At 45.3% G+C, this 13,479-nt stretch overlaps 1 protein-coding gene across 1 annotated transcript in view; it reads left to right on the top strand.

The window, feature by feature from the left end:
• The window catches only part of mtrex (Mtr4 exosome RNA helicase), a 233,156-nt gene that overhangs the window by 28,880 nt on the left and 190,797 nt on the right, over positions 1 to 13,479 (top strand). The window contains exon 9 of the mRNA XM_085971986.1: positions 10,531 to 10,629. Within this exon, the coding sequence (XP_085828112.1) occupies positions 10,531 to 10,629 (99 nt within the window). The remainder of the gene's footprint in view (positions 1 to 10,530; positions 10,630 to 13,479) is intronic.

Genomic DNA, 13,479 nt, shown 5'->3' with positions numbered 1-13,479 from the left:
CCCAACCCAACCACTCAACTCTTCGCTCCACAAGCTGGTCCTGTTTCTTGTCACCCCATAGCTGGCACCAGCTCTCTTATTGAATTCTTCCGGGCTGTTAGAAATAGTGCCTGGGAGATTCATTTCAGATTCTGGTAGTCTTGGCACCCTTAAGCGTGGGACACCATGGGCTGGATTAATCTGTTCTGTGGGCCGTATATTTGACACCCTTGTTCTAAACTGTTCTTAACTCCGTTTCTTAGCCATCTTCTGCTCACAATCTATAATTCCTCTAATACTTTCTTTGCAGGCATTCCGAGTTCCACCTGACATACAGCTTCTCCAAAATTCTGTACCTGACCCACCATAAGACACCTTCTCCTATCACCCCTGTCTCACCAACCCCAGTCCTTGTGATAATGGTGTTCCTACCATAGTATTAGATCGGGAATTCCATGATATTCCCCCAGTGACAGTGAAATAACTGATATATGCCCCAAGTCAGGATGCTGAGTGACTTGAGATTATGGTATTCCCATTTTGCTGCTCTTGTCCTTCAACAGCAGGAACAACTTAGATTAATATAGCGCCTTTAACATAGTAAAACGTCCCAAGGCGCTTCACACAGTAGAGGTCCTGGGATGGAGGTGCTGCCGAAGTAAACTTGTTGAGTTGTACATACAGCAGCCAAAGTAAGCTCGTGGTGGCGAGGTGGCTACTTAACCTGCCGACAGGGGTGTCAATTAAATTAACTGCTCTGCCCTTGATAGTGTCAATATTTTTGAGAGTTGTTGCAGCTGCACTTGTCCAGGTGAGTGATAAGTATTCCATCACACTCTTGACTTGAGTATTTTAGATGGTGGATAGGCTTTGAGGAGTCAGGGATGACCCACTCATCGCAGCCTCTGCCCTATTCTTGTAGCCATGGTGTTTCTATGATTTGGTCTGGTTCAGCTTGTCAGTGGTGACCCAAGCATGTTGATAGTGAGGGACTCTGATGGCGATGTCCTTGAAGGTCAAGGAGAGATCGCTGAGCTTTCTTTTGTTTGAGATAGTAATTTCTTGGGACTTAGGTGGCGTTAATGTTAGCCTCGCCACTTGTCAGCCCAAGTCTCGATGTTACAGGCTGTTGTAGGCTGTATGTGCTGCCTCATTATCGGAGGAGTTGTGAGTGAAGTTTAGCACTCTGGAATCATCAACGAACAGCCCCTCTCCTGACCCTCTGCTGGAGGGAAGGTCATTGATCTGAAGATTGTTGGGTATAGGATGCTTCTCTGAGGAATTCCTGCATCAGTATCTTGGGTCTGCAGTGATTGACCTTTGACAACCACAACCATCTTCCTTTGTGCCCGAAATGACTGGAGGGTTTTCACTTGACCTCTCTCGACACGTTTTGGTAGGGCTCCTTGGTGCCATACTCAGTCAAATTGGCCACCAAATTGAATTAAAAATCCTTTCTTGGCCTTGCCCCCGCTTTACTTTTGCAACCTCCTCCAATCATGCATATCACTCCATGCCCCCCCCCCCCCCCCCCCAACTCTTCATACGGCCTCTTTGCGTTCTCACTCCCCGCTCAACCTTCAATCGCAGAGCCTTCAAATGTCTTGGTCCCACGTTATTGAGCCCTCTCTTTAAACCCCTCTTCCTTGCTACCTCTCTCCTTCAAAAGGCTCCTTAAAAGCTATCTGTTTGACCATGCTTTCAGTCACTTCCCTTACATATTCTCCTAACATTGCATTTTTGTCCCACCCCTCTTCATCTAACCCTCGCAGCATACCCTAGCATACCATATACTACTAGATTATTTGTATGTCTGTTGCAGGTAAATCCAAACGGGAATATATACCAAAAGAGTGAGGACCACAACCTGCATGCATTAAACTTAACTGGATCAGCCACATAAATACTGTGGCTACAAGAACAGGTCAGAGGCTGGGAATTCTGTGGTGAGTGACTCACCTCCTGACTCCCCAAAGCCTTTCCACCATCTACAAGGCACAAGTAAGGAGTGTGATGGAATACTCTCCACTTGCCTGGATGAGTGCCGCTCCAACAACACTCAAGAAGATCGACAGCATCCAGGACAAAGCAGCACTGGGAACAGTAGCGTAGTGGTAATGTCACTGGGCTGGTGATCCAGAGACGTGAGTTCAAATCCTACCACAGCAGCTGGGGAATTTAAATTCAGTTAATTAAATAAATCTGGAATAAAAAGCTAGTATCAGTAATGGTAAAAATGAAACTATCGGATTGTCATAAAAACCCACCTGGTTCACGATGTCCTTTAGGGAAGGAAACCTGCCGCCCTTACCCGCTCTGGCCTATATGTCACTCCAGACCCACAGCAATGTGGTGGACTCTTAACTGCCCTCTGAAATGGCCCAGCAAGTCACTCAGTTGTAACTAACCGCTACAAAACGTAATAATACCACCCAGCTACAGTCACTGCAGTCGACCCTGCAAAGTCCTCTTCACGAACATCTCGGGACTTGTGCTTGTGGGAGAGCTGTCCCACAGACTAGTCAAGCAACAGCCTGACACAGTCATACCTTTCAGCCAATGTCCCAAACTCCTCCATCTGCACAGTGGTTTACAGTTGGGAAGGAGTGGCCCTGGGAGTCATTAACATTGACTCTGGACCCCATGAAGTCTCGGGTCAAGCATGGGCAAGGAAACCTCCTGCTGATTACCACCTACTGCCCTCCCCCAGTACTCCTCCAAGTTGAGCACCACTTGGAAGAAGCACTGAGAGTAGCAAGGGCACAGAATGTACTCCGGGTGGGGGACTTCAATGTCCATCACCAAGAGTGGCTCAGTAGCACCACTACTGACCGAGCTGGCTGAGTGCTGAAGGACATAACTGCCAGTCTGAGCCTGCGACAGGTGGTGAGAGAACCAACATGAGGGAAAAACCTACTTGACCTCGTCCTCACCAATCTACCTGTCGCAGATGCATCTGTCCATGACAGCATTGGTAGCAGTGACCACCGCACTGTCATTGTTGCGACGAAGTCCAGTCTTCACACTGAGGACACCCTCCATCGTGTTGTGTGGCACTACCACCGTGCTAAATGGGATAGATTGAGAACAGATCTAGCCACTCAAAACTGGGCATCCATGAGGCGCTGTGGGCCACCAGCAGCAGAATTGTATTCCACCACAATCTCTAACCTCGTGGCCCGGCATATCCTTCACTTTACCATTACCATCAAGCCAGGGGACCAACCCTGGTTCAGTAAGTAGTGTAGAAGGGCATGTCAGGAGCAGCACCAGGCGTACCTAAAAATGAGATGCCAACCTGGGAAGCTGCAACACAGGACTACATACATGTTAAATAGCGGAAGCTGCATACTATAGACGGAGATAAGTGATCCCACAATCAACGGATCAGATCAAAGCTCTGCAGTCCTGCCGCATCCAGTTGTGAATGGTGGTGGACCATTAAACAACTAACGGGAGGCGGAGGCTCCATGAATATCCCCATTCTCAATGATGGTGGAGCCCAGCACGTGAGTGCAAAAGACAAAGCTGAAGCGTTTGCAACCATCTTCACCCAGAAGTGCTGAGTGGATGATCCATATCGGCCTACTCCCGAGGTCCCCACCATCACAGAAGCCAGTCTTCAGCCAGTTCGATTCACTCCACGTGATATCAAGAAACGGCTGAGCGCACTGGATACAGTGAAGGCTGTGGGCCCCGACAACATCCTGGCTATCGTGCTGAAGACTTGTACTCCAGAACTAGCTGCGCCTCTCGCCAAGCTGTTCCAGTACAGCTACAACACTTGCATCTATCGGATAATGTGGAAAACTGCCCAGGTATGTCCGGTCCACAAACAGCAGGACAAATCCAACCCGGCCAATTACCACCCCATCAGTCTACTCTCAATCTTCAGCAAAGTGATGGAAGGTGTCGTTGACAGTGCTATCAAGCGGCACTTACCAAAAACCTGCTCACTGATGCCCAGTTTGGGTTCCGCCAAGACCACGCTGCTCCCGACCTCATTATAGCCTTGGCCGAAACATGGACAAAGGAGCTGAATTCCAGAGGTGAGGTGAGAGTGACTGCCCTTGACATCAAGGCAACATTTGACTGAGTGTGGCATCAGGAGCCCGAGTAAAACTGAAGTCAATGGGAATCGGGGGGAAAACGCTCCACTGGCTGGAGTTATACCTCGCACAAAGGAAGATGGTTGAAGGTCAATCATCACAGCCCCAGGACATCGCTGCAGGAGTTCCTCAGGGCAGTGTCCTAGGCCCAGCCATCTTCAGCTGCTTCATCAATGACCTTCCCTTCAACAGAAGGTCAGAAATGGGGATGCACTGCACAGTGTTCAGTGCCATTCACAACTCCTCAGAAAATGAAGCAGTCCATGCCCGCATGTAACAAGACATGGACAACGTTCAGGCTTGGGCTGATAAGTGGCAGGTAACATTCGCACCACAGAAGTGCCAGGCAATGACTATCTCCAACAAGCGAGAGTCTAACCACCTCCCCTTGACATTCAATGGCATTACCATCGCCGAATCCCCCACCATCAACATCCTGGGGGTCACCATTGACCAGAAACTTAACTGGACCAGCCACATAAATACTGTGGCAACAAGAGCAGGTCAGAGGCTGGGATTCTGCGGCGAGTGTCTCACCTCCTGACTCCCCAAAGCCTTTCCACCATCTACAAGGCACAAGTAAGGAGTGTGATGGAATAATCTCCACTTGCCTGGATGAGTGCAGCTCCAACAACACTCAAGAAGCTTGACACCATCCAGGACAAAGCAGCCCGCTTGATTGGCATCCCATCCACCACCTTAAACATTCACTCCCTCCACTGCCGGTGTACTGTGGCTAAAGTGTGTACCATCTACAAGATGCACTGCAGCAACTCGCCAAGGCTTCTTCGGCAGCACCTCCGAAACCCGCAACCTCTACCACCTAGAAGGGCAGCAGGTGCATGGGAACACCACCACCTCCAAGTTCCTCTCCAAGTCACACGCCATCCTGACTTGGAAATGTATCGCCGATCCTTCATTGCCGCTGGGTCAAAATCCTGCAACTCTCTACCTTGCAGCACTGTGGGAGTACCTTCACCACACGGACTGCAGCAGTTCAAGATGGCGGCTCACCACCACCTTCTCGAGGGCAATTAGGGGTGAGCAATAAATGCTGGCCTTGTCAGCAATGCCCACATCCTGTGAAATGAATAAAAACAAATGCACGAATCTGTAATGAGATTGTCATGGTTTCCCTGCCTTAAGAATGAGGATCATAAATGGCCATGTGATAAATTTAAGTGGGGTCTGGGAGTTTTTCAACACCGCTTCTCCCGATGGTTCAGACAGGCCATGAAGGATAGATATGTGAAGAGAAAAAGATTGGTGAAGTCAAGCGTAGGTCCCTTGCAGTCAGAATCAGGGGAATTTATAATGGGGAACAAAGAAATGGCTGACCAATTAAATACATACTTTGGTTCTGTCTTCACAAAGGAGGACACAAATAACCCCCCAGAGATGTCGGGAACATAGGGTCAAATGAGAGGGAGAAACTGAATGAAATCAGTATTTGTAGGGAAATGGTGTTTGGGAAATTGACGGGATTGAAGGCCGATAAATCTCCAGGGCCTGATAATCTACATCCTAGGGTACTTAAGGAAGTGGCCCTAGAAATAGTAAATGCATTGCTGGTCATCTTTCAAAATTCAGACTCTGGCACAGATCCCATGGATTGAAAGATAGCTCATGTAACCCCACTATTTAAAAAAGGTGGTAGAGAAAAAATGGGCAATGATAGACCGGTAAACCTGACATCGGTAGTGAGGAAAATGCTAGAGTCCATTATAAAAGATGTAATAGCAGAGCACTTGGAAAACAGTGACAGGATCAGATAAAGCCAACATGGATTTACAAAAGGTAAATCCTGCTTGACTAATCTACTGGAATTTTTTGAGGCTGTAACTGGTAGAATAGATAAGGGAGAACCAGTGGATGTGGTATATTTGGACTTTCAGAACGCTTTCGATAAGGTCCCACATAAGAGATTAGCATGCAAAGTTAAAGCACATGGGATTGGGAGTAAGGTACTGACTTGGATAGAGAACTGGTTGGCAGACAGGAAGCAAAGAGTTGGGTGATTGGGCAGAAACATGGCAAATGCACTATAATGTGGATAAATGTGAGGTTATCCACTTTGGTGGCAAAAACAGGAAGGCAGATTATTATTTGAATGGCAATAGATTGGGAGAAGGGGAAGTGCAAAGAGACCTGGGTGTTCTTGTGCACCAGTCGCTGAAGGTAAGCATGCAGGTGCAGCAGGCGGTTGAGAAGGCAAATGGTATGTTGGCCTTCGTAGCAAGAGGGTTCAAGTACAGGAACAAGGATGTCTTGCTACAGTTGTACAGGGCCTTGGTGAGACCACACCTTGAGTATTGTGTGCAGTTTTGGTCGCCTTACCTGAGGAAGGACGTTCTTGCCATGGAAGGAGTGCAGCGAAGATTCACGAGGCTGATACCTGGGATGGCAGGAATGACGTATGAGGAGAGATTGTGTCGATTGGGCTTATACTCACTGGAGTTTAGAAGATTGAGAGGAAATCTCATCGAAACCTATAAAATTCTGTCAGGCCTGGACAGACTAGATGCAGGAAGGATGTTTCTGATGGGCGGGGAGTCCAGAACCAGGGGTCATAGTCTAAGGATAAGGGGTAAGCCATTTAGGACTGAAATGAGGAGGAATTTCTTCACCCAGAGAATGGTGAACCTGTGGAATTCTCTGCCACAGAGGGCAGTGGAGGCCAGTTCATTAAATATATTCAAGAAAGAGTTGGATATATTTCTTAAGGCTAAAGGGATATGGGGAGAAGGCAGGGACAGGGTACTGAATTTGGATGATCAGCCATGATCTCATTGAATGGCGGAGCAGGCTCGAAGGGCCGAATGGCGTACTCCTGCTCCTATCTTCTATGTTTCTATGAGTTGGAATAAACGGGTCTTTTTCCGAGTGGCAGGCAGTGACTAGTGGGGTACCGCAGGGATCGGTGCTAGGACCCCAACTATTCACAATATATATTAATGATCTAGACGAGGGAACTCGATGTAATATCTCCAAGTTTGCAGATGACTCAAAGCTGGGTGGGCGTGTGTGCTGTGAGGAGGATGCAGAGAAACTCCAGTATGATTTGGACAGCTTGGGTGATTAGTCAGATGCATGGCAGATGCAGTATAATGTGGATAAATGTGAGGTTATCCACTTTGGTGGCAAAAACAGGAAGGCAGATTATTATCTAAATGGCAACAGATTGGGAGAAGGGGAAGTGCAACGAGACCTGGGTGTCATTGTGCACCAGTCGCTGAAGGTAAGCATGCAGGTGCAGCAGGCAGTTAAGAAGGCAAATGGTATGTTGGCCTTCATAGCGAGATGATTCGAGTACAGGAGCAAGGATGTCTTGCTGCAATTGTACAGGGCCTTGGTGAGACCACACCTTGGAGTATTGTGTGCAGTTTTGGTTGCCTAATCTGAGGAAGGATGTTCTTGCCATGGATGGAGTGCAGCAAAGATTCAGCAGACTGATACCCGGGATGGCAGGAATGACGTATGAAGAGAGATTGGGTCGATTAGGCTTATATTTACTAGAGTTTAGAGGAATGAGAGGGGATCTCATTGAAACTTATAAAATTCTAACAGGACTAGACAGACTAGATGCAGGAAGGATGTTCCCGATGGCGGGGGAGTCCAGAACCAAGGGACACAGTTTAAGGATAAGGGGTAAGCCATTTCGGACAGAGATGAGGAATTTCTTCACCCAGAGAGCGGTGAACCTGTGGAATTCTCTACCACAGAAGGCAGTTGAGGCCAATTCATTAAATATATTCAAGAAGGAGTTAGATATGTTTCTTAAGGCTAAAGGGATCAAGGGATACGGGGAGAAAGCAGGGACAGGGTACTGAATTTGGATGATCAGCCATGATCTCATTAAATGGCGGAGCAGGCTCGAGGGTTCGAATGGCCTACTCCTGCTCCTATCTTCTATGTTTCTATGTGAGCTAGTAACCGAGGCAAGATTAAGAACTGGGATCATTTTAACCCTTCTGGAAGAAGGGAATTTCATCTCTCTGTTGTACAAAAGTAGATTTTATGAATGGCCGATCTTGCTTCAGGGTTTTGCAGTGGGAACATGAATTTTATTTAAACATGGTATGTAATGCAACTTATTCTTTTGTCATTAATCCAATAATGTGGGTACTTTTTTGTACCTCTGATTCCAGCAGCTTATTTCTAACGTTCCATTGTTATTAAAGAAAACAATTATGCCTATTTGAATCTTTTCAGAAATTATGTTTGCATTTCTTTCTCTAGTGTGAGCAGTATGATTTCCTTTAGTGTCTGTTTAGCTCTGTTGGCAGCACTCTTGTCTCCAAGACATGTGTACACATTCGAGTCCTCAGTGCAGTTTTGAGGGAGCAGTATAGTCAGAAATTATGCCTTTCAAATGAGATGTAAAAGTGCGACCCTGCCTGCATAGGTGGATGTAAATGACTCTGTGGCACTATTCAAGAATAACAGCAGCAACTTGCAGTTATATAAAGCGACTTGAAAAACGTTTCAAGGTTCTTTACAGAGGTATATTTAGACAAAAGTCAAAGAAGGAGATATTAGGAGTAGCCAAAGGCTTGGTCAAAGAGGTGGGTTTTAAAGAGGGCCATATTCAAAAAGAGCAGGTACTTCTTTTGATATCCTGGCCAACATTGTTTTTCAAACAATACCACCAGAAACAGATGAACTGGTCATTCATTTCCTTGCTGTTTGTGGGATGTGGCTTGCACAAATTGGCTGCCATATTTACCGATGAAGAGAATTGGCTGCACTTCAAAAACTATTCTTTGATCTGAAGCACTTTGAGTTGTCCCAAAGATGTGATAAAGTACTTTGTAAATGCAAATTCCTTTTTTTGTCATAGCTTGATCATCATTGATAACTTTACTAACCTTTTCTCCCAACAAATGTCGCTTAAAATGGTAAGCAGAGACTGGCCCAGAATTTGCGGTGGGTAATAACAGTGAACGAACAGCGTTCGCTGTTGTTAGCCCTTTGAAATTGACGGCAATTTCAGGATGTAGCGCATGTGCTCCTCACACAGAAATCCTGAAGTTGTGGTCAGTCATTCACTGCTATGACACAGGATGCGCTGTGCCGCCCCCCTCACCACCCCCCCCGCCCACAGCCAGCAATCGGGGAAACTGACAAAAGCTTCGGCTCTTCCGCAGTGATATCACTGTTAAATACCTCATTAAAAGTTAGACCCAAAGGGATTAGGTGTAACTGGGGTTTTAACAGCGTATTGTCTGCTAAACAAACGTTATGGCCCTGAAAAACTGATTTTAGTTTTGGGCAGTGTCAAATTTATCCATTTTAATAAAAATTTAAAATTTTAAGGAACTTGAAATTTTTTTAATATAAAATTTGTTCATCTTTATCTCAGGTTTACCTTTTCCCCACGAGAGAGCCCCAATCTTTGTATTGCTCTCTAACATCTTTTAAAAAGTTAAAATCAAAGGTGCTTACTTACTTCCTGGTTCGCAGTCTATAAGAATTCTGCATTGTGGTTGGTTACTTCGACATCTTGTTGACGTCACAGCGGCTCGCACTATGGGATTCCCATGAAACTATGCTGATTTCAACTGTACGTTGGAAAAGCCAAAATTCTCGCCACAGATATCACAAGATCTTTGTGGGAAGCTTACTTCGGGGCCAGCAGCAAACGCCTTTGCTTCGTCGCTGACCGCACATTACCGGCCATCGTTTTTCAACTGACTTTAGAACTGTGCACCTCTGACAGCATTCTGCACACTAGGTGGCAGCTTAATTCACAAACCACTAACTGTGATCAACATTTATTTTCCTGTCTCTTTTTTCATTATCATTTCTTCATTTTAAAACCACACACTCTGACATTATGGTAAATCAAAATATTTGGAGCACTTTTCATAAAGTAGTTCAGGACAGAAAGACAGATCTAATCAAGAAGATCCCTTGTTAGTGTTACTTTTTCCTCACCACGCAAAATAGGATTCTGTTTGGGAGCTGGATTGGCACGTTCTTTAATTTTTACATAGAATTTTATGGACATTGTGACATGGAAATGGGCCATTTGGCTCAAGCGGCCCGTTGGTGTTTATCCTCCATATCCCTTTATTCTCATCCTTAAACCACCTGTCTAACCTATTAATTTTTGTAGTTCTGAAATTGTAAACTTTAAAAATGTCTTTAATATTTTACCAGCTCAAGTATACGGGGATAGGGTGGGATATGTGTTGGTGTAGGGGTTACGGGGATCGGGTGGGATATGTGTCGGTGCAGGCTCGATGGGCCGAAATGGCCTCTATCTGCACTGTGTGGTTTCTGTGATTTCTGTGATATGCAGTGTGAATTAATTTGAATCTTGAAATGTATGACTTGCAAACTAGTTGCTATAATAAATATTATATAATGTATATATTTGTGGTTAAATCCACATTTTGTAATTTTATATTCAAAATCTTAATCACAATTTTTATTTCAGCCGTGCCATGTGATCTACACAGACTACAGACCCACACCTCTGCAGCACTATATTTTTCCGGCAGGAGGTGATGGGTTGCACCTAGTAGTCGATGAAAATGTAAGTGAAGCAGATCTTTGAAATGCCTTGCATATATTTGTTTTATGAAATGTTATTTCTGTTGTTTATGCCATGCATATTTACATGCACAAAATTGTATGGGGGTTATTTTAACAGAAAAATGGTCGACGTGCCATTGAAAATTGTGGTGGGGGGGCCACCTGGCTGCCCACTTGACCCCAAGTCTGCTTGATATAACTTACAGAGGGACCTGTAAATTCCCGAGCAGCTGCCTGCCTGTTTCTGGCAGGGCGGTGGGGGGATGGCGACTATTTCAATATGCAAATCTGATCCCACGCCAGTTGTAGGATCCTGGTTGCAATTTTTAGCTATAAATGTGTGGAGTAAAGGAGGCTGCTCAAAAGACAAAAAAAATAGAAGTTTTATTTTTTGTGAGGCCAGTGTTACACCTGCCCCCCCCCCCCCCCCCCACCCACCACGTGTGTCCCAGTTAAATAAGGCCCAAACCCGATAATAGGTTGGGTTTACTGACTGAGGCTGGCTGCGGATAGGAGGCAATGCCGCTCTGACAACTTTGCACCGTTTCAGGCAGAAGTCCAAAATTGCTCCCATGGTATCATAGTTAATTGACTCATGTCTGATCATACTTGAAATGTAATGTGACCAACTGCTCATTTTTCAAACATTGTCAAATCTTGGAGTTTTTGTGATATTTCACAATTTGTCAACCTAATTGTTTGAAATCAGACCTCTGGTCAGAACTAGCTGCCCTTGCTTCATGTGGTTACAAATCTGTATGTTTGAGGCATGCCATGTCAGTTTGTTTTGGGATTTTCATATTAAATCAATAAATATATTTAATCTATTTTCAGTTAGTCATGAGTAGAAATATTATCAAATGGGTTTTATAATGAATTTTCAGCACAGACGACAGTATATATATAAATATATCTATATCAAATATCAGATGATTGTGACATCTTACAAAAGGTTTAACAGTGATACCCAATTTACGTAAACAGCATTTACAGATTGTGGCAGTTTGGCTTTAACACATGTTTCAAACATTTTACTTGTGCTTGTAAACTAGGCATCTTGTTGTTCAGTTTTTTTTTAAAAAACACATTGACATCAAGGCAGCATTTGACTGAGTGTGGCATCAAGGCACCCTAGTAAAATTGAAGTCATTGGGAATCAGGGGCAGAACTCTCCACTGGCTGGAGCCATACCTAGCACAAAGGAATGTGGTTGTTGGAGGTCAATCATCTCAGCTCCAGAACATCACTGCAAGAGTTCCTCGGGGCAGTGTCCGAGGCCTAACCATCTTTGGCTGCTTCATCAATGACCTTTCCTCCATCATAAGAACAGAAGTGGGGATGTTCGCTGATGATTGCAGAGTGTTCAGTTCCATTCGCAACTCCTCAGATAGTGAAGTTGTCTATGCCCGCATGCAGCAAGACCTGGACGACATTCAGGCTTGGACTGATAAGTGGCAAGTAACATTTGCGTCACACAAGTGCGAGGCAATGACTATCTCCAACAAGAGAGAGTCTAACCACCACCCCTTGACATTCAACAGCATTACCATTGCCGAATCCCCCAACATCAACATCCTAGGGGGTCACCATTGACCAAAAACTTAACTGGGCCAGCCACATAAATACTGTGGCTACAAGAGCAGGTCAGAGGCTGGGCATTCTGCAGCGAGTGTCTCACCTTCTGACTCCCCAAAGCATTTCCACCATCTACAAGGCACAAGTCAGGAGTGTGATGGAATACTCTCCACTTGCCTGGCTGAGTGCAACTCCAACAACACTCAAGAAGCTCGAAACCTTCCAGGACAAAGCCGCCCACTTGATTGGCACCCCTTCCATTACCTTACACATTCACTCCCTCCACCACGCATACCGTGACTGCAGTGTGTTCCATCTACAAGATACACTGTAGCAACTCGCCAAGGCTTCTTCGGCAGCACTTACCAAACCCGCGACCTCTTCCACCTAGAAGGACAAGGGCAGCAGGTGCATGAAAACACCACCACCTCCTAGTTCCCCTCAAGTCACACAGCATCCTGATTTGGAAATGTACAGCCATTCCTTCATTATCACTGGGTCAAAATCCTGGAACTCACTACCTAACAGCACTGTGGGAGTACCTTCACCACGGGGACAGTAGTGGTTCAAGAAGATGGCTCACCACCACGTTCTCGAGGGCAATTAGGGATGGGCAATAAATGCTGGGTGTGCCAGCGATGCCCACATCCCAGGAACGAATTAAAAAAAATTGGGAAACAAACTGTCAGCTGGAAATAACTGAAATCCTGTTACAATTAATAGCTTGGAATGGGCAATAAAAACGTTACAGGACGAACTGTGCCCTAGCTTAATTGAGGAGCACGATTGATTCCGTGATCATTTCTTGGTAACAAAATTCAATTTTCCACAATGTATTCACTCGTTCCAACTGAAAGTTTCATCAGGTCAGCTAAAATGATTGCAGAGAACAACTAGCAGCTACCTTTGTACCAATGTGTTGTACCCTGCAGGGATTACTACAGTTTCTGCCTTGATTCAGATTCATTTGGTCTATGACATGACCAGCATGGACTCGATGGGCTGAATGGGCTCCTTCTGTGCCGTTGTGACTATGACAAGCCATCAATTTTTAAAAAAGCAAATAGAACAAGAAATGCAGCTTGTTAAAGAGTGACTGACAGAGAGAATAATAAACTTGCTCTGCAATCTAATACTGCAGAATTCGTGGTAGAGTTTGTTTGCTTTTTGGTATACTTCAGAGCAAAAATAAATGGGACTATAGCACTGTAGCTTTATGCACTGGTTCTCCTGGCAGTGCAGCTATTGCCTGGCATTCTATCCTTTTTATACAGAT

Source organism: Somniosus microcephalus, chromosome 2 (genome assembly GCF_052327205.1).
Source record: "Somniosus microcephalus isolate GS21.2 chromosome 2, FLI_Smic_1.0, whole genome shotgun sequence".
Classification (NCBI taxonomy): Eukaryota; Metazoa; Chordata; class Chondrichthyes; order Squaliformes; family Somniosidae; genus Somniosus; species Somniosus microcephalus.
The sequence above is the reverse complement of the archived record's forward strand: the minus strand, read 5'-3'. Positions and strand labels throughout refer to the sequence as shown.